The sequence below is a fragment of the Cheilinus undulatus genome, linkage group 11, assembly GCF_018320785.1.
Source record: "Cheilinus undulatus linkage group 11, ASM1832078v1, whole genome shotgun sequence".
Taxonomy (NCBI): Eukaryota; Metazoa; Chordata; class Actinopteri; order Labriformes; family Labridae; genus Cheilinus; species Cheilinus undulatus.
The window spans coordinates 42,116,982-42,141,046 of record NC_054875.1 but is presented as its reverse complement, the minus strand read 5'-3'; the positions used below and the strand labels follow the sequence as shown (position 1 = coordinate 42,141,046).

At 40.0% G+C, this 24,065-nt stretch overlaps 1 protein-coding gene across 6 annotated transcripts in view; it reads right to left on the bottom strand.

Annotated features, from left to right (window-relative positions):
• LOC121517425 (arf-GAP with coiled-coil, ANK repeat and PH domain-containing protein 3-like) overlaps positions 1 to 24,065 on the bottom strand; it is a 125,120-nt gene that overhangs the window by 46,152 nt on the left and 54,903 nt on the right. For all 6 annotated transcript variants that reach the window (XM_041799166.1, XM_041799167.1, XM_041799169.1 and 3 more), the window contains exons 3-6: positions 22,758 to 22,877; positions 22,059 to 22,112; positions 972 to 1,030; positions 443 to 626 (exon numbers count right to left, since the gene is read on the bottom strand). In XM_041799166.1, coding sequence (XP_041655100.1) covers positions 443 to 626; positions 972 to 1,030; positions 22,059 to 22,112; positions 22,758 to 22,877 — 417 coding nt within the window. The remainder of the gene's footprint in view (positions 1 to 442; positions 627 to 971; positions 1,031 to 22,058; positions 22,113 to 22,757; positions 22,878 to 24,065) is intronic.

Sequence of the window (24,065 nt, the reverse complement as noted above, 5' to 3'; positions counted from 1 at the left end):
TCACTTAAAGCCACTGCATTGTGCATCCTAACTGATGCAAACCTAAATGACATTTTGTGCTACATTTAAGAGGTCACTGGTACATACAGTGAATCCCCCTGCAGCTTTAACCTTTTCTGCCTTGAGACACTTTCAATTAAGAGTCAAAGGATGTCTGAGAGCAGAGAGAAAGGACGACAAACCCAAGAATAGAAGGAGAGCACGGTCGTGACAGCAATCACACTGAATCAGTGTCTTTGTTTCTGCAGGCAGGCATGTGTAGGAGGAGACAATTGTGGGCAAATAAACCCGTGCTGCATACGAACTAAAAAGAGTATCTGTCAGGGAAGGAGGAGGACGGACGCAGACAGCGCCCCAGGCAAAAAGAGCTACGTCAAAGAGATTCCCCTCACAGTAAGGGCGAGGCTACTAAGAGTCAAAGATCACATCAGCACCGACTCACCTGTAGCACATAGTCCAGAGCGAGATGTCTGAAGCACTTGCGGGTGATGCTCAGTGTGCCGGCAGCCTCTTCCACCTCATGAGGTTTGTTCCTTGGTGCTTGAGCATTCTTCACCTGTGCGATCTCCATGTCCTCTCGCACCCTGTCAAAGTGCTTCTTTGTCTCCTTGAACTTCCGAACATCCCTGAGCAACACATAGCAGCAAAGTTTAAGTGAAACCTGAGTGAAGTTCAGCTCAGGAGCAGCAGAATTAAAGGCTTTAGAGGCACCAAAATGTCAACGTGAGGCTACAGGTAACCTACTTTATCTACATTGTTCACCAACATCCGTGACGAAGTATCGGTGTGGTGAAAAGGATGTACTCTGTTCAATATTTAATCGACACAAAAAAGGTTTTTAAAGGGGTGACGAGGGTAAGTCCTCTCTTTAAAAGGTTGTGCACTTTGTCTTTTGTCCAGTCGTGTTGAATATTTCATACATCTTAAGTTCTGCACAGAAGAAGCATTAGGAAAGCATCAGGATTACTCACTCTTTTACAAAGTTGTGCAACTGCTGCTTCACAGAGCGCTGAGCCTGATCAAACAGGATCTGAAAGAGAGGAATAGCAGAATTAGCAATGCTGAATTCTGTATTTTAAAACACATAAAGACTGAAATAGACATATAGACCTGGGCTCAGAGGCATGACCAAACTTCAGGACTTAACTGTCCGGGAAAAATGTATTTTTATACCTATATTTATTTTAGTTTCAGCGGGAGTTTTTTGGGTAGTTTTGATTTAAACTTTAACTTTTAAACTTTTTGATTTAAACTTTTAAACTTACCTAAGCTTACTAAACTTACTACCTAAAATATGAGGTCTACAGATTTCCTCCAGTATAAATATGTAAACATAACCTTGATATGAAATATCCTTAAGCCATAGAAATGTGAAAAAATAAAAAGTTAAAAAGCTAGATAAAAAGAAATGTGGGAAAACAAATTCATTTGTGTTTTCATTTCATATTCTCAATTTTGCATTGCACAATTATGACTTCAATCTATTATTTAGACTTTTTGTCTCATATTTTGACCATTGTAAATTGATTTTTTTTTAACTTTTTGTCTTATATTTTGACCTTTTAAACATATAACTTTGACTTTATCTCATTTTAACATTTTCAATTTATCATTTTGACTTTTTATCTCTTATTTTGACTTTGTCAATTTATCATTTTCACTTTTTATTTCAAATTTTGACATTTTCAATTGATTATTTTGACTTTTTATCTAATATCTTCACTTTTCCTATTTATAATTTTTACTTTATCTCTCATTTTGACCTTTCAATTGATTATTTTGACTTTCTATGCGACATTTTGACCTTTTCAATTTATCATTCCAACCTTTATATCATATTTTGACCTTTTAAATGCACCATTCTCCATTTTAAGCCATGTTTTTCCCTTAAAAACATGATTGTGACTTTCTTTTTTATTTTTTGCCTTTTAAAAGTATTATTTCAACATCTAATTTTGTGTTTTGACCTTTTGAACAAATAAGTTTGACTTTGTCTTAGATTTTGAGCCTTTGAACTTATCACTTGGACTTTTTAAATCTTAAAATCATTCATCATCATTGCTAATTTTTCCCCATAACTTATTACTGGCAAAAAATGAGTTTGGTCAAACGTGGACCCTGTTTGGCCCTCAGGTTAGACCTTAATTCAGAATCCGGCTCTTCCTGTGATTGAGTTTGACACCCCTGATTTAGACATATGGTGGGGTGCTAAATGATACAATGATACAATACAATGGGATGTGGTGCCATCTAACAATGCAAAACAGCAATGCAGTGTGATACAAAGTGACACAACATGATGTACGATGAATAATGATATGCTGGGATGCAATATGATACTTCGATACATGAAAGTCCGCTTGGAGTTTGCAAAAAACTCCAAATGAAAGCTAAGTGGGCTGTGAAACATGCAACAGAAGATATCTCTGTACTTTGCTCCATTCAGCTTTCCCCCAACCTTGACCAGTCTCCCAGTCCCTGCTGCTGATAAACACCCCCACCACATGATGCTGCCGCCACCATGCTTCACTGTTGGGATGGTATTGTGCAGGTGATGAGCGTTGCTTTGCTCCCTCTGGACATAATGTTTAAAATTGAGGCCAAACTATTCAATCATGATATCAGACCAGAGAATCTTGTTTCTTACAGTCTGAGATTTCTTTGGTGCTTTTCTGCAAACTCCAAGCAGGCTTTCATGCATTTTGCTCTGAGGAGAGACTTCTGTCTCGTCACTCTGCAATGGAGCCCAGATTAGTGGAGGGCTTCAGTGATGGTTGTCTTTCTGGAACTTTGTCCCGTCTCCACACAGGATCTCTGGAGCTCAGTCAGAGTGAACAAAGGGTTCTAGGTCACTTCTGTTACTAAGACCCTCCTTGCCCCCATGGATCAGTTTGGCTGAGCAACCAGCTCTTTGAAGAGTCCCGGTTGTGCCAGACTTCTTCCATTTGAGAATCATGGAGGAGTTTGCTCTTGGGAACCTTAAGTGAATTTTTTTGTAGCCTTCCCCAGATGTGTGTGAGATGTGATGCATTTTTTCTGTAAATTCTTTTTACTGGGATGGAGAATGTGAGAATCTGTGAAGTCTTTTGGAGGGAAACCATCAGTGTGCTTTTCTCAGTTGTATTTCTGGCCAACAGAGGGCGACAGAGCACAGCATTTCCTCACACAACACATGCAAATGATGCAAATGAGCCCTTAATGCCTGTTGGAGTGAATGGTGGAAGAATGTCACTCTGAGTCAAACACACCCGCTTGAACACAATAACAGTGTGCCTTTGGTGTGGTGTTTTACATTCAGGATCCCTCCTCCTCTGTTTCAGCCTCTGAGCACATCGTCTGCGATCACTGCTGCTGCTGCTGCTGCTGCTGCTAAATAGGTCACTCGGGCAGAGAGGGAGGGAGGAAGTGAGGGAGGAGAGGAGGTTTTTGGTACAATGTGACACTGCAGAGGCGATGCATGGTGCACAAACCCACTCAGACAGATAGTCAGAGCCCATGTGCTACCAGCACGACTGAGCAGCTAGATCGGTTAAAGGGTTTGCATCCTCATCCTGCCTGAATAATTGGATATAGGACTGCGAGTGGGGATTAGAAGATTTTGCAGGGCTGTTTAAAACAAGGCTTATGTGTGCTTTAACTCCGGGATTACAGCCGCAGAAGGCTGATGAGTAAGACTCTTTCTATAGTTGCAACCGTAGGCGTTGGAACTGTTAAAAAAAATAAGTATAGATGCCTTTGAGGTCACAGGACAGTAAAATAAATTTGGCAGACATGGAAGTGGTCACTTTTTCAGCATAATCCTTCCATTTCCTTTTAAAGGAGGGATGTGTTTGTTTTGATGGTGGGTTAAAGCTTCATTTTACTGCTCTATAAAGTCACTCAGCCCAAATAAACATGAGAGGAGAGAAACACAGCGGCCATCACATCCTGTTAGTCTGCTGCTCTGTGGTTCTGCCGTAGCAAGAGACTGTTCTTTGACGTCAAAGCTGAACTTTACTCCATACCAACCAAGCCATTACTTTTTAGTTAAACGAGTCTTTTAGTTTTACCTGGAAGATGTGATTCGATTTGTTGGACAGATTTTCAACTAATTGCTTTTTTAGAGTGCTTTCAAACTGGCCCCTTTCAGGTGGAACATGTGGCATCTCGCCATCAGCTGTGATTATTCTATGCTCTCTGTAAATGTGAATGATGTTAACAAGGTAAGACCAAAGCATCTGGCTGCAGAGCTCTATGGAGGGACATTTTGGACCCATCTGTTGCAGACCCCTACAATGGGGCGACCTCTACTGTGGGGTGGAAAGTGACATACTAACCCGTGTTGGGTTTTTCCTTAGTTTGAGGCATTTTTTTGTTTTTTATTTTATGCTGTTCCCTCTTAGCCTAACCCTAACCTTGCAGGTTCAGGTGCCTAACCCTAACCCTCTTTGGGTTTTCCTTAGGTTCTGGCCTGTTAGTTTTAATTTTATGCCATTGCCCCTTAGCCTAACCCTAACCTTTAGGGTTCAGGTGCCTAACCCTAACCATCTTTGAGTTTTCCTTAGGTTGTGGTGTCCATCCATCCATCCATCCATCCATCCATCCATCCATCCATCCATTCATTTTCTATACCGCTTATCCCGTTGGGGGTCACAGAGGCTGGAGCCTATCCCAGCCATCATTGGGCAAGAGCCAGGGTACAACCTGGACTAGTAGCCAGTCAATCACAGGGCTAGTTTGTGGTGTGTTATCTTTGATTTGATCCCCCTCCCCTCACTTTTAGGGTTCAGGTGCCTAACCCTAACCCTCCTTGAGTTTTTCCATAGTTTGTGGGGAGTTATCTTTAATTTTATGCTGTTCCCCCGAGCCCACCCCTAACCTTTAGGGTTCAGTAGACTAACCCTAACTCTCTTTGAGTTTTTCCTTATTTTAAGGAGCTTATTTTTAATTTTATGCCATTCCCCCTTCCCCCTTAGCCTAACCCTAACAGTTAGGGTTCAGGTGCCTAACCCTCTTTGAGTTTTTCCTTAGTTTGTGGTGTCCATCCATCCATTTTCTATACCGCTTATCCCGTTGGGGGTCACAGAGGCTGGAGCCTATCCCAGCTGTCACTGGGCGAGATGCGGGGTAAACCCTGAACTGGTCACCAGTCAATCACAGGGCTAGTTTGTGGTGTGTTATCTTTAATTTGATCCCCCTCCCCTAACCTTTAGGGTTTGGGTGTCTAACACTAACCCTCTTTGGGTTTTCCTGAGTTTGTGGTGTTAAACTTAAATTTATCCCACTCTGTACATTTTCTATTTTTACTCATAAAATTCTGCTGCTGTTCGTCACTTCCCTTCCCACGGTTGATGTCACCCCTTTGTAGAGGTCTACAACAGTTGAGCTAAAACGCCCAACCATAGAGGTCTGGATCCTTTTAGGACTGCAGGATGCACTTGAGTGGGGTATACAAGTAACATAAGGAGTCTTCGGCAAATCATCACCATGAAAAACTTCACGAAGATGCAAGGAGCAGAATCTGGCCAGGCCAAGAGACTCTTAAGGAAGCGTTCACATTCCCACGTCCCCACAGCAGCATGAGGGCTCAACAGATGCTTGATGCTGTTTTCAATATGGCTACCAATGCAGATTAGCTTCAGAAGCCCCCTTCTGTAAGTGAATGGTCTACGCAGCTCAGGTTTAGTCCAGTATAAGGTCTATGGACCTCAACTCAAACTGGCTGAGGCCCTAAAAACAAGCATGAATCAGTTGCTCTTTGCTAGCAGCCTCTAGTAACACCATAAAGGAGCCATGAAAACAAGCTTATTTTTGTGTAAAACTGCTCTGTACAGCATCTTAACAACTTCTAATCACTAGGTCTGTTTGTTTTTTAGATAAGGAGACCTCTGTAGGTTATTTGGCTTCCTATAAAAACATTGCAAACAATAAAAGCATCATTTTAAGACCCCAATAATTTTAAAGCTGACAATGCCGTTGCTCCTCCTTCATTTTTAGAGCTGCTCTTTCTGATTGTATGCAATCATTAAAAATCACCCCAGACACAGTCTGATCCAGCTCCCCAGTAGCACACTAGCAGGTGAGCCAACATTTCCAGTTGAGTAAATAAAGTCTGCTTGACAGCAAAGTTTCATGTTCAAAGTCCATTTTGGTTTCACTGCAGATCCCCAGGGTTTGATTTGGGCACGTGTGGTCAATCTGTTTTCCTGGCTGCAGTTTAACAAGCTCCAAGAAAAGAGCTCTAAGTGAGAAGTGGAGGCTTTCACCAGCCAGGACTTCCACAAACATGCAAGGACTCAGCAGCCATAAACACAAGGGTGCAAGATTAGGTTTGGGCACCACGCTGACAGGACTGAGGTGAAGGCGGGCTCTATGTAAACCACAATCTTTAAAAGCAGTAAACAAGTCAACAGGCAAACCTCCATGTTTGTGAGTGGAGGCATGATAAGTGCTGTGAAACTTCCCGGCTCTGTGGGTAGTTCAGCCCGGAGCATTCCTGAGCTGCTTTGTGGCAAGTTGACACCCCGCTTTGATTGGACAATACACAGCAGGTTGTCTTTGTGGGGTGTGAACTAGAATGGCAAAAAGGGAATTACTCTAGGGTTGTAACAATACCAACATTTCAAACTTCAGTGCGGTACTAGTAAAGTTAAATGACCTCAGTAGCTGTATCAAAACGATGGGAACAAATATGTGTACTGGGTAATTTCTTGTTTTAACAAGCTAAAACTATCGCCTGGCAGCTTTGTGTCTCCAAGAAGTATGCAAATGTTGGACCATCAAAGTACAATTGTGGGTCAGGAAATTGCTTGTTTGAGTTGACATGCTTAACAAAACTGAAAAAAGCAATTCATAGCACGAGAGAAATGTACAAAGCACTTCAAAATAAAATGCTTTAACGATATAAAGCTCCTAAGATGCTACAATATCATACAAGGTCACAATTTGTAAGGTTATAGAAACTACTACAAATTGCACCCAAAAATCCAAGTTTGACAAAAATCCCTCAATGCATCCTGGAAAATTCTAAATTTGTGCTCACAAGATTTGCGTCCACAGTCACCTTTGACCTATGATGATTACAAGCAAGGGATGAACATGAAGCTCAAGGACCTTGACCTTTTACTTACGGCTTTCAAAATCTAATCAGTTCATCCTTGAGTAGACTGGACGTTAGTGCAAAGTTTGAGGACAGTCCTTCAAAGCACTTTTGAAATATCGCATTCACAAGAATGGGTTTGGACGTACCACCTGACATCCAGAAAGCATAACGCCTCCAGCCCTGTAGATGACCACTCTAAACCACTGCTCCCCAAATGGTCAAGTCACAGGACCTGTCACCATCTCCTTGATGGAAAACCCCAAAATTTCAGAAAAAAATCTAAAAAAAATAAGATTTATTTCAAGGAAGTATTGCAGGTTTGGACTTCAGATGGCAAAAAGCACATGACAGAACAAATCCAGAACAAATGAAACAGATTTCAAAAGCACTTCATAGTTTTTTGACACATTGTTTTACTTGGCATGTATAGGGACCCAACAAAAACAGCTCCATGACCCACTTTTTGGTCCTGACCCACCAGTTGAGAACCAATGCTCTAAACTACCCAAGTACATATTTTCGCAAGTTTAGAAAGAAGGGGTTTCCCTCCAGTTTTTGATTGATCCATTCCTCTCCTAAGGAACAATGCTATAAAACAGATGTCGTTTAAGCTTAACCCTTCAAGCCTTTTGCTACCTTTTTACCGTTTTGTCTCACCTGGACTTACTGTCTTAGAAAATGGTAAAACATCAACCCTGTGGTGCACAGTCAATTTCTAAACATCCTTTTTATCAGGACAACCTGGTCTTTAAGAACATGTGCGCTACAGTGATGTCACTTGAATTTTAAAAAAGTTATGGGACTCTTAAGACAAAACAAAAAAAATTAAACGGAAATTAAAACTGTTATGTGTAAACTTGTTCTCCCATCTCTTGGGGACCAAAATGTGAAAAAACAATCATTCTGTGACAAGAAGTGTTCAAGCTATTCACATATTTACAAAAAAGTCCTTGTCCTTTGCTGTATTTGTACCATTTCCTGTCTGCAGTGACACAAAGGGACTCGTCACAGGCTCTCTGTGTCTTTTTCTCTCCATTATGACCTACTCAGGCCATCTCCTTCAAGATGTAAGTGTTTAGACATTTGCATTTCAACACAGCGTGATGCGACAATGGAACAGCCTGCCACTGGTTGACAAAGCATTCTGGGAAACAATATCGTGGATAGCATAGCAGCTAAGGCAACAAATGGATAAAAAATGGTTAAAAAGACGTTCAATGTCAGATTTAACAGTGTGGATTCACTCTTTTTAAGAACATGAAAAGTCACCCAAGTTCCAGGATTTCTAGAAAAGCTTCGTTAGGAATTTGAAGGCATCTATAGCATCACTGGAACGGCACAATGGCTAGCTTCAAGAGGAAAACAAATGTAAGAGGCTACAACAAATGGCTCAAATGTGATTTTAGTTTTAATAATCTGTGACACTTCTTGTCATATGTTGGTCTGACTGGTATTGAAAAGTACTGGATTTTTGAAAACTTTGCAAACCTAGACTACTTTACATAAAGGTAAACAATGCAAAATGTATCAGGCAGACAGACTGTGAAATATCTGGATGTTGTGCCTTTGCAGGAACACCTATGGTGCCAGTTGGTTGATGCATGATTATGGTAATGCACTAACCAAATAGTACCATTAACAGGTTGGTCAATATTTTGGGATAAAGATCCATCAATGATTTATCAATGAATGAACAATATTTTTTACAAAATAAATAATACTTCCATGTTCATTTTTCGTCCACTACGACCCCCAAGACTTTGATATATTCTGAACTTGAGTCATGAGCCAGATTAGTTTCTCCTCTCTCTTTGTCATCAACAAAGTTCTGCCTGTTCTGATTTTGTTTGGTCGGTGAGGGAGAGGTGACACTGACGAGTGTGGCGTTGTTCCAAAAGCTAAGCTGTTTTCAAATGAGAACATTGTGAATAAAAAGATCTGGCAGCGAGAGCATATTAGGGCCAGGGACGCTGAGCTTCATTGGCTTTGTATAGAAAAAGGGCTCAGCCAACAGAGAAAAAGATGTTGGTGGATAAAGATTGAGTATTTTTAGTTGGTGGTGAAAGACGGAGCAGAAGAAACTACAAATCACAGTATACAATCAGGTTTAAATCACTTAAAAAACTTAACATTATAATATTGTGGTTACATTGCGACATTCCATTAATTTAGTCATGTTTTTTTTTTTTTCCCCCATGTGTATTATTTTTTTGTTGTCGTTTTAATCAGACTTGTCCCTGCCTTTCAGGTCCTGCACCTTCAGTTTGGAGAGACATCTAGTCTTGTCTAAATTCAACGTCAACTCTCATTACATCTTATTCTCATGTCTGATAGACACCTTAACATACCCAACACAGAGGGAATTTGGTCAAACAAAGACAATCCTGTAAGAAATCTCTTACAGGTTGAGTCAGACAGTGAGAGATACCTGGCACGTCATCCGTGACCTGATATCAGAGCAGAGGAATGAGACGGCTATAAGACGGCTATAAGAGCATCACAATGGACTACTGTACTGACTCTAAGGTGGCTTCTTTCACTCTTATTCCACCGACATGTTTGGGCAATGGCTAATCTCATCAAATCATTCCAGCAATTATCTTAAGCTGAGGAAAAACACTTCTTTAGTGCCTCTGTCAAACCTGATAGAATGATGTCAGGTTGAGGTAAGAAGTTTTGTTGTTTTTAGATTTTATCCAGGACAGTCAAAAGACAACCAGTTATGTGTTTAACTTACATGTTTTAGTATCCAGGTCACTCAAATTAGTGGTGTTCTGCTGGTTTTTATTCAGAGGTGTTTTTTTTTTCTTTCTGTTTTTTATTTTTAGGCTTTTATTTTTTCATTTATAGGATAGTGCATATGGGACATGTCCACATAATCACTAGGCCAGTGGTTCTCAACTGGTCCAGCCTCATGAACCACCAGTCTGTCTTACGAAAGATTGTGACCCAAGTTTCTAAACAATTTTCAACAACACGTTTAGTTAATTGAGTATGTCGCAGTTTTGAGCATGATTGGACCAAAACTTCTAATATTAAATAAGAAAAAGGATCAAACTGACTAATTTTACCCCCTCTTTCATCATCATCATGTGTCAGTTTTGCCAATTTCCCAATAACAAATGAGTGGGCAGTTTGGGCTTATAATGGGACTAGAGATGTAACAGAACTAAAGGATGGTGGCATTTCCTTCAAAATAAAAGCACATCAAATCTGTCTCCTTTCCTGCATGACATTCCCCACTCTCTCTTTCTAACTCAGTTAACCTGTCACTCGAAGAAAGATATAAAAGCCCAAAGTTTCATCTTAAAAAAGAAAAAGAAGTGGTGGTTCACGTTTTTCTTCATAACATGAACCAAAGTGCTGTCCTACCCACATAGACTTGGAGGATACTAATAAACAAAATAGTTTAGCAGCATAAAATCAATGAAAATAAATCAGAAAATATTAAAACTTATTGAATATAATTTTTTTTGACAATTTAGCAACAGTGTTTATAAACAAACATGAGTGTTTAAAGTGTTAATTTCTCCATGAAGCCTCTGCTCTCCTTTCAAAGACACCTTTTCCTCCATATTTATGTTGTGAAACAAAGGATTCAGTTACAGGCTGAAGAGTGAGAGCAGTCGCAGACAGAAAAGCCTCCCCGCCGCGTCTTGCTTTGTTTTCCTGTTTCCAAATATAACGAGAGACGGCAGCGTTAGCATACCACATGGGAATACAGTCATTCAGTATGTACGGCACAATGCAGAGACATATTCTGTTTTCTTCATGGAGTTTCTTTGTTTTTATTGGACTGCTGTCTTTCCGCTCATTTTTAGAGAATCATTTATGCAGGTGGATTTTCTTTGTCTGTTTGGATTTTTATTTCCTATTCTTTTGGGGTTTTTTTCCATCCTAGTTGCGAGATTATCAAAAATTTTCCCTATTTTTCAATGCAATTTGATGACTAATTGCCTTGGAAAGTGCAGGATCTTTAAAAAAAACAGCATCTATTTCACAAGAAAGGCGCCTAGGAGAGGAATGAAAGCCTCAAAATTTGAAGCAAGCATCTGCACTTCATCTAATTTACACAGACATGCTGGCAAAACCTTTGTGCTCAAGTTTGCCTGCAATTTTTAAAGATTGAAAACAAGAAAGTTCCCAGCATTGGGAGCCTGAAGCTTCTGTTTTTGTGTCCAAACAAGCATCCATATTGTTAAGCATCATACTGAAGTTTAAAATTCTGATCTTGTGACAACCCTTCATGGTTGAGTGAGTGGATTTTTGAATTCTACTGACACATTTTGGACATTTTCATGATCTGGATTTCATGTCGTCTGGAGTGCAAATATAAAAAAATCATGAAATCCTAATGATGCTGCATGCATTTCACCGGGAACAATATGTGGTTATGACCTAAATTCCTCCATCCACACGTTTCCTCTCCTCATATTATAAATCACACCATCTAGTCCTCTATGTGAATGCAGTTTTTCAATTCTTTAAGACTTGGCAGCTGAGCTGTTCGTCTCTCTTTCAGTCTCTCCTCATTTCTAATGGATGTTCAGAGAGTCAAATGTGAGTCAATAATTCATGGAGTATTCATATGGAGTTTCATGCCTGAATTAAACAGAGAGTGTTAAAAACGTTGGCCTGATTCTGTTCAGGCTTCAGCCCAGACGAGAGAGGAGAAATCTGTTGTGAAATCTTTGGGAAAGGCTCGGAGCTGAAGCAAAAAGAACTTGGCTTTGCTTTGACATTCGTACAAACAGAGACTGCTTGTTCTGTTGTGTGCTGGTACTCGCCTGGCTAAAGAGTCAGGATATCAGGAAATGGAGAGAACAGAGGGCCAAGACTCTTTTATACTTGTCTTGGATCAGAGGACTTGCTTGTCTGAGCTCACGTCTATGTGTATACTCAAACATGAGGCGCTGTCTGGGTTTATTTTATGTACAACTGACTACTACAGGAGTTTTTAGACTAATATTACATTAAGACAAGGGCACATACTGATTCAGTACATTTCTGTTTCATTTCTGTAGCGCTCAACCTTTGCAATAGAGAAAATACTAACCAGCTGCTTTAACCAGTCTTTTAGCTGTAATGAAAACAGACCTTAATCTGTTTCAGCTGTAGAAATACATGCATTTTAAACTTAACTACGAAGTAGGGCTGAGAAATGAATCGCAGATGAGATCAAATCGCAATATTGCATACTGCAATTTACAAATTGCGACATTGCAATATTGCTTTAACTGAAAATATGTCAAAATACCAGTTTAATACATTCATTTTTTGCAGCAGCGGAGGTTTTATGCACATTTTGCAAACATTCAACTGTAATTTTTATATAAAATGGCTGTCCATTTAAAGATGACATACCGCACACTAATCTCCTCCTTTCATTAATGCTGACGCATCACGCAGCTGCTGGCAAAGCTTCGCCTACTCCACCCCAGCCTCCTCCTTTACAGCATAAAGCTTGTCGCTCCCTCCTATTCAGAATCTGCTACTATGGATTAATTCCTTTGAATAATTTCATTGTTTTTTAGGCAACATTGTCAAAAATGTATCTATCCATATGGGGGTTTCTAGTGATGCACTCCCTGGAAAGTCAAAACATGCTGCTTGACGAAGTGTAGGTTGTAATATAGAATGATTTATTGCTTGAATTTGTTGAAAAATACACAAGATAAAGTACCTAGTAATAATCACAATATCAAATCACAGTCACAATACTGGAGAAAGTAATCGCAATTAAATTATTTTTGCAAATCGTTCAGCTCTACTTCCCGGTATGCAAATTCTGCCACCAGGGGGCTCTCAATCAAAACAACAGCAAAATGACAAGAACAGACGCGCTGCTTCTTCCTCCTTTTAAAATGCGGACTCTTCCATAAAAATGGATTACCAGAAGTGTATTTACTAAACAGTAAAACAGTGTTATTGTTTCATGGAATGTCACATGAGAAAAGCTGTTAAAAGTTTTCTTCCTGGTTCACACTGGAAAAGAGCCCAAAATGCTTCATGCAGTTTTAACCAGGGAGGCCACTTTTCAACAGCTTTTCTCCCTCATTATGTAAAATTCATTCATGAAACCAAAATGTTGGTTTACTTTTTAGAAAGTAAATCTGGAGTGGTTTTTTTTTTTTTTTTTTTACAGCTTCCTACCTTCAAAATAAGATGTGAGCTGCAGAGGTAGCCAGAGCTGAGCAATGTATCTGAATTTGGGCTGGGAAATTTATCGAAATTTAGATTGAACTGCAATATGTCCTACTGCAATTATCACATCACAGAAGGTGTAATATTTCTTTGTCAAAGTACCATTTTTTGCAGCACAGATGTTTTGGTCTACACAAGCAAACATTCAAGTGTTTATTTTTTTCTAGAATAGCTTGCCAAAAATCCTACTTTCCTCATTTAACTTATCAAAAATGAGAGTGATATTAAAACAAAGATTCCCTTCAACACAAATTCATTCAGGCCTTTGTAGAAAGATTTTTACTCACGTTTGCCAAAAATAAACAAGATGAGGAAACTGAAAATAATTACCTATTAAATCACAATATTAGGGGAAAAAAGATTGCAATTAGGTTATTTTTCCAAATCATGCAGTCCTAGTCTAAACTTTACTTTACCTGGCAATGCCTTAGCATGGCCACAAAGTTATATGAGAAAGGAAGGATTAAGTTCCATTTCATAGGGGACATAATATTCCAACACCAGGGGGCTCTCAACCAAAACAATAACACAGTATGATGAGAACAGACCAGTGGTGGCATACCTACTAAACAGAAAAAACATTGCTTTGTTTTTATTCATAAATTTCTCATAATGAGGGAGGATAGGGTTTTGTAATCACATAATCCTAAAATGTCTGTTGGGGGTCAGGGAGTAGGGGACGTCCCATCAGGAATGATTGGGAGGAGTTAGTACTTTAAAGCTCTAAATTGATCTCAATGCTGCAGTTAACATCAGAAAATTTCTACATACTTTGGGAACAATCCCTACACTTTACCAAAAATAATTTTACCACAGTTTAACACATTACTTGCGTTGAGTTGATCAACATCACCAATAACTCATTCCCACAGACCTCCCTGCATCTTGTGTTGTCTGTCCAAATGAAGGGAGACAAGACTCTAGAGGAGTCTGGTGCTGAGCTAAGAGGCTAGCTGAACCCCTTTAACATATTTAAAAAAACTAATTTTGTCGCGAACATGCTTTCAGTTGAAATGGTGACAGAGTATCAACCGAATAAACCTTTTGGGGTAGGTGACCAAGAGATGATGAGCCATTCATGAACGAGCCTGTGCTACAAAACGGCTCTTTAATGTGAGCCACAGTGAGCTGTTTGAGTGCCAGTTTCCTTTCCTCCATCTTTTGTCATTTTTTAATCCACATTTAAAAAGCCAAACTGGTACCAACTGAAAAGCCATTAAAGAGCCAAACAACCAGCTCTACTGAGCTGAGACAAACGATCTGGATCTCCTAAAAGAGATGGATTTCCCGACAACGCAAGAGAGGCTGGAGGTTGGTGAGGCAGACACAGAGTTTAATGTGCTAAATGTTTCATTATCACCAGAATATTTCACTTCTTTAAGGACACAATAGGAGCTTAAGAATTAATATTTTCACACATTGAATGTTTTGCATAGTCATTAAGAGCTCAACATGGCCTTTTTGTGGCATTTCTCTATGTAGAAATTATTAATTGCCCCCCCAAGAGGTGTTTTTACATCCTGGATTTTGCACACCAGAAACATCGACCAATTAGAGAGTACTTTCCTTATCCGACCTGGGATGAGAAGGCCACAGGATCCCCGAGGATGAGCAGGAAAATGTCACTTGAGAGAGGGATGTCTGGGTTGGCTTGCTTAACCTGTCACCTTGACTTGGCTCCGGATAAGCAGAAGGAAATGGATAGATGGATGGAGCACACTTTCTGGTCTTCTTAAATTGTTACCATCCATACATGGATCTTCACAATCATTTCACCAGTAGTAATGCCAGTATATACTGTGTTTGTGTTGACTTGCATGCTGTTGATATTCACCACCTTCAGTATGTGAAATGTCTATTTTTAAACACTGTAGTGCAGAAAAAGATGCTTCAATAAATAAGAAATGAAACTGTCAGATATTATCTCCTGCAGAGCTCTAGGGCTTCCCCCAAGCATTCACTCATATCTCAGTCAACTGGAACTCTTTTATTGTATAAATATTGGTTGGTTAGTTGTAGAAATAAGACCTGAATTTGATCCAGAAGATGCATCTTGATAATTAAGATTAAAGATACTGCTTCCTTGCTCAGACAAATAAGACATCATTGTAATTTCCAACAGCTATAGATGGGCTGATAAAATCCCTATCATGCCTCCTGACTTTAAATGCATTAGAGCGCAGCTGCAACAAGGCTAGTTGGCACTCAGCGGCCCCATTTGTACGTCTCATTTCATATTCTTGAGAGTGTTCTGTGCAGGCTAAGCACAGTGGCAGCTGTACAGCTTAGCATGCACACAGAGGGACGTCACCCGTCACAAGTAGCAGATATAACCATCATCATTTCTTATTCATCAGAGCTCTGCCGGGGTCCCTTAGCTGCAGGAGCGCTGCACACTTTAATGCACATGGTGTCTTTTCTGGTTAAAATACTGAGATGTCAACAGGAAATATGAAAACTTAAGCTGTTAATCTTAGATATAAGTGAATCAGGTGGCTTTATCTTCAGGTCAAAATGTTGCAAATAGAACCAAATCTCTGCAAAATCCTAAATCTCAAGGGATTTCCTCATATCACTTCAGTCTCACACCCCCTCCTCACACTGTTGTTCTCCTTTTACATGAAAGTCACAAAGAAAACCTCAGAGAGCCAATCATATTCATGTCCAGTCACAGTGTTGGCTCTAATGGACTAAAGGGGAGGTAACAGGGCTGAAAACTCAGCTGAGCTTTCAGAGGAAAGGGGGGCAGCTGGTTCCAGGCCAGAGCCCGCCCCCTTACACTCTTTAACGTGTGACATATTGAACCTGACAAACAGAGAATCTGTCAGGCTGACTGAAACGCTGACAGACTAATGGAGCTCTGAAGACAAGGGCTTGGAAACACTGGAAAGAGAAAGAAGCATGCAATCCTGACGCTGCCAAAGCTCTGATATGAAAACAAAGCAGCAGCGGAACAAAAGGAAAACATTCCCAGGAAAACATTTTAATCTGCGGCCTCAGAAAAATCACCATCCTGCAGAGTCAACACTTTGCTTGGAGTGTAAGAATCCTATGCAAAGGGCTAGAGATGATCGCGTTTCATAACATTCAGTCCAATCCAAACCAAACTTATTCACATTTAAAAAGAACAACAAGTTAACCAAAGCGCCGTATGATGAAAATTAAATATGATAACAAAAGACAAATGAGGCCAGCGGAAAAGGACTTCTCTCTGGCACAGCTGAAAGGCACCACCATGAACTTAAACTTAGACTTCAGGACAGTCAGAGGCAACTGATGGATGGATCTGAGTGTCCACAGTAGAATATGGCATTTTAAAAGGTCAGGAAAACAGCAAGGATCCTGTCCATATCAATAATATAATTCCTAGATTAATCCTAAGACACACAGAGCTAATAAAGGGATGCTAAATGGGGAAAGTGTGCTCAGATTTGTGTTTTGCCAGTTAGAAGATAAGCTGAAGCTTACTGAAGAAGCTGTAAACAATTATGAGAGGCTTTGCTAGCACCATAGTAAGGGGCTTTATGATAAACAAAACATGTAAAAGCATGCAACATGCTTAAAAGGTATAAAGGGCTTAACCTTGATAAACACCATAGTTGGAACAAGCAAGATCTCATTCTGAATCTATCTGCTGGTCCATCTTAATCCATTTTAACCCACTGATTTTCCATAGAGGCTTAGAGGGAGGGTTCAAGTGGGGACAGGTTTTAAGTGGGGACAGGTTCATACCTGGGTTGGTGCAACTTCCATGAGGTACAAAATTAACAACCTCAGTCTTATTAAGCTCTAGAAAATTCAAAGTCATCCACGCTTTGATGTCTCTGACACAGACTATAAGTGGGCCCAGAGGGCCAGTGGCTTTGATTTTCAAGGGCAAGAACAACTGTCTTAACTTGACACACCAGATGGATGTGTTTCACACATCCATCTGGAAAACTTTGATATACAGTGTTTGGGAAAGGGCAGAGCCTTTGAAACTCGAGGGTGATTGGATGAATGTTCTGTCTGTCACATCTTTACGGGCCAATCAGAGCAGCAAAACACGTGACGTCGTCGCTGCTACCAAGGTGCGAGTGCGCAGCTACCGAGGAATAAACTCCATATAGAACTGCATAACGCGAACCATGGTGACTGCAGACATGTCAGTACACGACTTTTGTCATTTTTGAAAAGAAAACAACTCACTGCTGTTATTTGTTCTTATTTTAATGAAGAAATGTTGTCAAGTTCTGATAAAACTGGTGCTTTAGCAGCATCCACGCTAATCTCTTCCGCCATTATTGCACCGGCCTCTTGTTGCTGCTTGCTTACATCACGACTCCGCCGCGCCCAAAAGCACGGTGGATCATTGTTGATTGGTCCTGTCACTCTCTAACCAAGCCCAAACGGTTCAGACAGGAGCTTTGCAAGATGGATTTGCCAGTGAGAAACAAGGAAACGGGCGTATCCATCTGCTTTGCAAGGTTATAAGTGTGTGTCGTCTGCATAAAAGCAGAAGGAGATGGGGTGCAGGTGGTGGTTTTAGGTGCTCCCCACGTATGCGGGCGGCCACGGGTTCCAATCCAGCCCGTGGCCCTTTACTGCTTTTCCCTGCTTTCGTCTCTGTTTCCGACTCTATCCTCTGTCCTCCTCTATTCATTAAAGGCACAAAAATGCCCAAACATAAATCTAAAGAAAAAAATAGAAAGAGATGCCATACTTTCTAAGTTTTGGGCCAAGGGGACACAGCAAACAGAATCGTACCAATTATGGAGCCCTGTGGTTCTCCACATTAACTCAGGACAGTGGAAGAGGTGATACTACAGAGGCAGACTTTCAAATTAATTTGTTTATTTTGGTCTATTTAACACATTATGGCATTGGTGTTTGTATTTCCTTTCATTTGTTCCTTGAAACTTAGTTCATTTTATTTTTTTTCCACAAAGAAGTGATTGAGATATTTTTGCTCCAGAAATTGAATTGCACTCTCCAAGAGCCTTAAGAAAGTAAGTTTACACAAAAAACTGCAGATTGGGTTAGGTATGTGATTGATGAGTATTTATCATGCATCTGGGGGATTTCTGTTAAAACTGATCAAATGAAAGTCATTTAAAACCGTTGCAAAATTGATCTTTTTTATGGTTGATTTAATAGCTACGGGGATATTAAGACAAAAGACACCCTGAAATTATATGTTTTCTGAGTTTAATAGTCTTTTGGAGGCTGGATGGGAGGCTATCAGAGGCCTGATATGGCCCCCATGCCACCAGTTGATAATAACTCGTCTACAGTGTTAAAAGAAGCTGCCAGATCTGAAAGCAGTACCACAGCTGAATCCAGAGCATCAGTGGTTAATAAAAAAGCATTAAAAAATGTAATAAGTGCAGTTTAAATGCTGTGAGGGGCTTTAAAACTGGATTGGAACACCTCCACAAGGATCCCTTGATGCATTTGACTAAAAACAGCTTTCTCAAAGATTTGAGACAGGAAAGGGAGTTTGTACTTAAATCTTTGAGAAGACAGAAGAGTGCAAACTGGGTTTTTAAAAAACTTCTGCACTCCAGCACTGCGTGCAAAGCATTCTAAGACTGCTCACAGCATGAACCAGGAAGGTCACTTTTAACAGCTTTTCTCCCTCATTAAGAAAAAATTCTCCATGAAAATGAAATCGGTGATTTACAGTTTTGAAAAAGCACCATCTGAAGTGCAGTTCTTATTGAAATTACTCTTCAATTAAGTCTAGAAAGTAGGGGGGATTGTGCAGGGCATCTATACTTGACTTTTAAATGTCTAGTTGAGCCACAGCATTACAAAGGTCAGAGGTTGGGGGGGTTACACACTACTGGGGGAGCTTGGAGGACAGAGAGTATTGCATCATAAGTAAACAACTGTAAAAAATATGGCTTTTGGAAATATTTGATGTCATTAAGGACAAAACTCAAAGTATACATAACTTTCTAATTAATGTAGACATTTCTGTGTAAATATTCTACATACTGTACCTTTAACAGCTGCTGAACTAATGAAGCAGAGCTGATTGTCCTGCTCTGTTTACTCTTGTCCATCAGGTCTAAGTCTCTCTCTCGTGGCGCTGAAGCACGCCTGTGTGGCTCACCTAGTTTTCCACCATGGACGGCCTCCAACCCCCCTCCCACATTTAGTTATGAGGACAGTATTGTATATATACAGTACACACATGCTTCTCCATATGTTAACACACTTTGACATGTCAAGGTTACTACTGTCCAACGGCTAAAGCTAATCCACGGCTGGCTGAGTGACCCGACCATTAACCCTCCATTTGTGCCGCTGACCTCGCTCTCTGCTCTCTCTGCCTATAGACTCTGAGTGTGTGTGTGGATGTGTGTGTGTGATTAGCAGTGGCACATCTTTGTTGCAGCTTCAGGAAGGAATGTGATTGACACACATGCTCTGCACATCACAGCATCATTAAGCACGCAACGAGTTCAGACTAATGGGCTTCAAAGGGCCTCTTAGGGGCAGGACGGGGGCGTTGAGGGGGTCAGGAACCTTGAGGGCGTAAAGGGGAAATGGCACAGCCGTAAAGCAGAAACTGGGTTACATGGCAGAAACAAGATGAAGGTGAATCAGGTTACAGTTACTGTAGGGGGGTATAATGGGGATGTTTTTGATGTTATTGTTACAATTCCAGTGGTGTTTATATTAGCAAAATCTGCTGCTGAAATCAGAATAAGTGTTACTTTACCATTACCTTACATGACACTCTTAATTAAGGGTTTAAATGGGCTAAAAAGCTAACATTAGGCAGTAAACTAGAAAATAACATGTTCAAATGCCATCAGATAAAAGTTAAGAAGCATTTAGTTCCAAATAAGCATTTTTCCAGCAATGAAGTTCATCTTTTGAAGCGATGACACTAATGTGACAGCAGACCAGCAGAAGGGAAGGGGAAGCAATCTCACTAAAGTACAGTACAACACTTCTATTTCAGAGTAAATTCTGCAAATAAGAGAATGCAATCTATCAGGACACCCTCAGCTAAGATGTGAAAGTAGACCAGCCTGGGCGGGGGGAGCATTTTTGCCTGGGCACGGGGCAGAGCCCTGCTGGACGTGAAAGTGCATTCAACACCCAGAGCTCCCTAGACCAAGAGTTCAAATAAAAATGTTTTCAAAGAAGCAGAAGACTTTAACTTTGCAACAGGGATGCACAATAACTTTTGGTACCGATAAATTATCAGCCGATATTGAATATATATTTTATTATCCAGACAATAAAATATATAAATATATAATAAAGGCGTTTGTTTTCTTTTTCATGAGACTACACATTCCAAAACAGTAGGTGGCGCCGCAGTACATGACCCTCATTAAGCACCAGAAAGGAAGAAGAGGAAGCCTCAGTGCTAAGAGGTTAATCACCTATGCTAATAACACGGCTGTACTGCAGTATTAATTTTGACAGCTATTTTTACTTTGAGTGCTAGTCTTTCGAAAAAATGTCTCTTAGTCTTAGTAGACGAAAACTCAAAAACATTTTAGTCTAGTTTTAGCCCTAAAATGTCCTCACATTTTAGTCTTTACTTTTAGCCAAAGCATTTATTTTCTTGCCTAAATCTGGTACCAATCATGGTAACTGTGTTCTCTGCACCCTGCCAAACCTGGGGTCCCTGCTTTCTACAGCTGAGAGGCAGAATAGATACAGATGCGTTGCATTTTGACAGATTTTCTCATAGTGGAGAAATATCACAGATTTTGAATGTCTGCCAAAAACTACAATACATTTTAGTTTAGTTTTAGTCATCTTGACAAAAACTGAACTGACTTTAGTCAGTTTTAGTCAGTTTTAGTCATCACAGATCTATTTTTGTAAGTCTTAGTCTAGTTTTTGTCATGGAAAAAAAGGCTGTTGACAAATGTTTTTAGTCATAGTTTTAGTCGACGAAATTTACACTGCTGTACTGGTGGAGTTATTCAGTATTTACGGGGAGCATAGTGTTTGTAAAATTTGCCCCGCAAAGATCCCGAAGAATGGAAAAAAGTTCTCGAGTTTTAACACAACGGATCATATAAGTCAATTAAAAGTCTTCATCCTAACAACGTTAAAATGAAGCGGCAGTAGGCAATAGCCTTAGCTGCGGGCATTGGGACCAAGCCAAAGGCTGATACCAGGTAGGTATTAGCCTTTGGCATCGAATAAACTTCTTTTTGTAAATCAGCAATTGAAAAATACTTACCGGTTCTTATCAGTTAACGGCCATCAGGAGTTGGGAATTATTGGTTACGGGTATCAGTTAAAAAAAAGACTTATCGTGCATCACTACTTTGCAACACAAGTTATTTTGGACTTTATGTGTTTGTTTGCTGATTACTTTTGCAGTTTAGGGATACTGTTGCTCAGAAAATTAAGATATTGTAATTTACAAACCATGGCACTTAAGCTGAGATGTTAAATACAGTTTAGAAACTATAGCTAAGCAAAACATGCTTTATATCAGTGTGGAATCAAAAGGACACTGCTGTTTCTTTCTTTTTTTCCATTTTTGCCCTCTGAGAGACCGTCTGAGATGCGATCTCCCTCTGACTGACAGGTACAGGAAAAAGTGACACAGGCGACGGACACACAGACTTAATGATGTGTGAAAGAAGAACACGTCCAAGGGGAATCAGCTCATGCAACGCTCAGCTTGACCCCTACTTTGTTCTAAAGGGAATAAAGATCCTTGTGATAGCTTTAAATAACACTTAATGTTTCATTTCAGGACAGGATGAATCACAGCGCTGCTCTAAGGTCGGTTTGAAACACTCACCATGTGGTAGTTGATGATTTCCTGAAGACTTTCACCGCATTTCTCCAGGCACTCCTACAAAATGAAAAAGCATATTAAAATCTCATTATTTTCCTGGATTATTAAAAAAAATCCTGAAAACGGCTGCTGTATTTACATTTGAGAGTTCAAGAGTTCCACAAAAGCTGTCACAAACTGAAACCATAATTTATCTGAATCTGAAATAGAAGAAAATGAAAATATCCACAATGCTCAAATAAAGTCAGGGATGGTTAATGTCACTGAGGTGAACTATTGTACTGGATTGGATTCCTTCCACTGAACTCTGTACGGGAAAAGGAACTTTTATTGACCAGCTAATCCTATTCTGTCTTTTTTCTACAATGGAAAGTACAAAAATGAACAAGATTTTAATAAGAAACACACAATTAGTCATACGCTTGAAGCCAAGAAGGCTTTTAATAGCACTTAATGTCAGCAGCGGTGAAAACAGTCAGAGACGCCGGTGCTGCAAAAGGAGCCAGGAGTGAGTTTCCAGATGTGATCTGATCCTTGCTACTGATCTGTTAGTCATGGGGTTTACTCACACATACAAAAACATGCTAAATTTGACCAATCCCTGAAGATAATTATTCTAACGCCACTGAACGAAAGAAACGGCACATAAAATAATGTCTTTTTAATTCAATAAAGGATTAATTTAAATGGTTTGACCCTCACCGAGATCATCTCATCCTTCTTGCACTGCTGAGACAGATCCCGGATGCCGTTGACGAACAGTTTATTGGCGCTGACGTACGCCTTCCCCGCTTCAATCATCCCACTACATAGCTTCACCAGCTGTGGAGGAGAGAAAGAGAGAGATGTTCAGAGGGGGATAAACGAAGGTATCACTTTCACCACAAACATTACATTAATGTCAGTAAGGCTGTTATTTTTCTGTGAAGGTCCTCAGTCATTGAAGCAGACTTTGATTAATGGTTTGGGTCGTGCTGCATGTGGGAAATTTGAGGAAAGGCTTAACCGTGTCCACTTAACTCATGCCTCTGCTGATAACTGGTTCAATTTATTGATTTATGAATCTTCCTTTCTCTTTGTGAAGAGAAAGGGTAGTGTAAACTTCATCCTGCTACTTTTTTGGTCCATTCTTACATTTTCCATTCACATCCCCCTTTAATAATGAAATGCAAAGATGACAGCACTTAAGCATTTGCTTTAACAATAGGCCTCCAGTGATGACCTGAGATGAGAACTCACTTGCCTGCCTCTTATGCAAATAAAAGCCCATACATCACTTTTGTGGCTCTTAGACTTACGGTTTATTTATTTCAGTCAGGACCACTTTGTCAAGACACACAAATGATTTTCATTTCTGTTTTATCTCTTTATTAGAAGGTGTTTTTCACATTTATGCTATTATCTATTGCTTTCCTGTTCTTCCTATTCGGATGAAAAAAAGCCTGAGGCAGGGGGAGAAGTAGCAAAAAATTGCAGTGCAGAGTAAGCATCAACAACAGTATGTATTAAGTCAAATGTGGGATAAACGAGGAGCTGGGGTAGAGGAGGGTTGCAAAAAGCAGCTTGCAAAGGGAGCAGCAAAGACTAGCAGGCCAGAGCATCTTAAAAAGCGCAACATGAGTGCAATTAGCCAAACACATGCTTGGAAGAGAAACAGCTGGCCATCAGCTGATGAGGTCTTGTGTGAGATCAGCTGATCTCAATTATATAGCAGCACTTTACTCTGTGGTCTGTCTGAACTAATGCTGTATGCTCTATATGTTCAGAGCTTGTCCAGCCTTGGTGGTTGCATGTTGTCTTGTATTGAAGAGTCATTTAGGTATAACCCATACCCCATAATGTTTATTTCTTAACCAGTATTTCACTGATTCCTTCAGTGCACAAGCATGCGGGGATACCTAACCAAAATGTGCCATGCTTGTTATCACTGAACATTAACTCAGTTTTATTATGTAGGGTTGAAAATCTCAGGGCAGCTAGTTGAGTAGTTGGTCGATGAGTTCTTATATA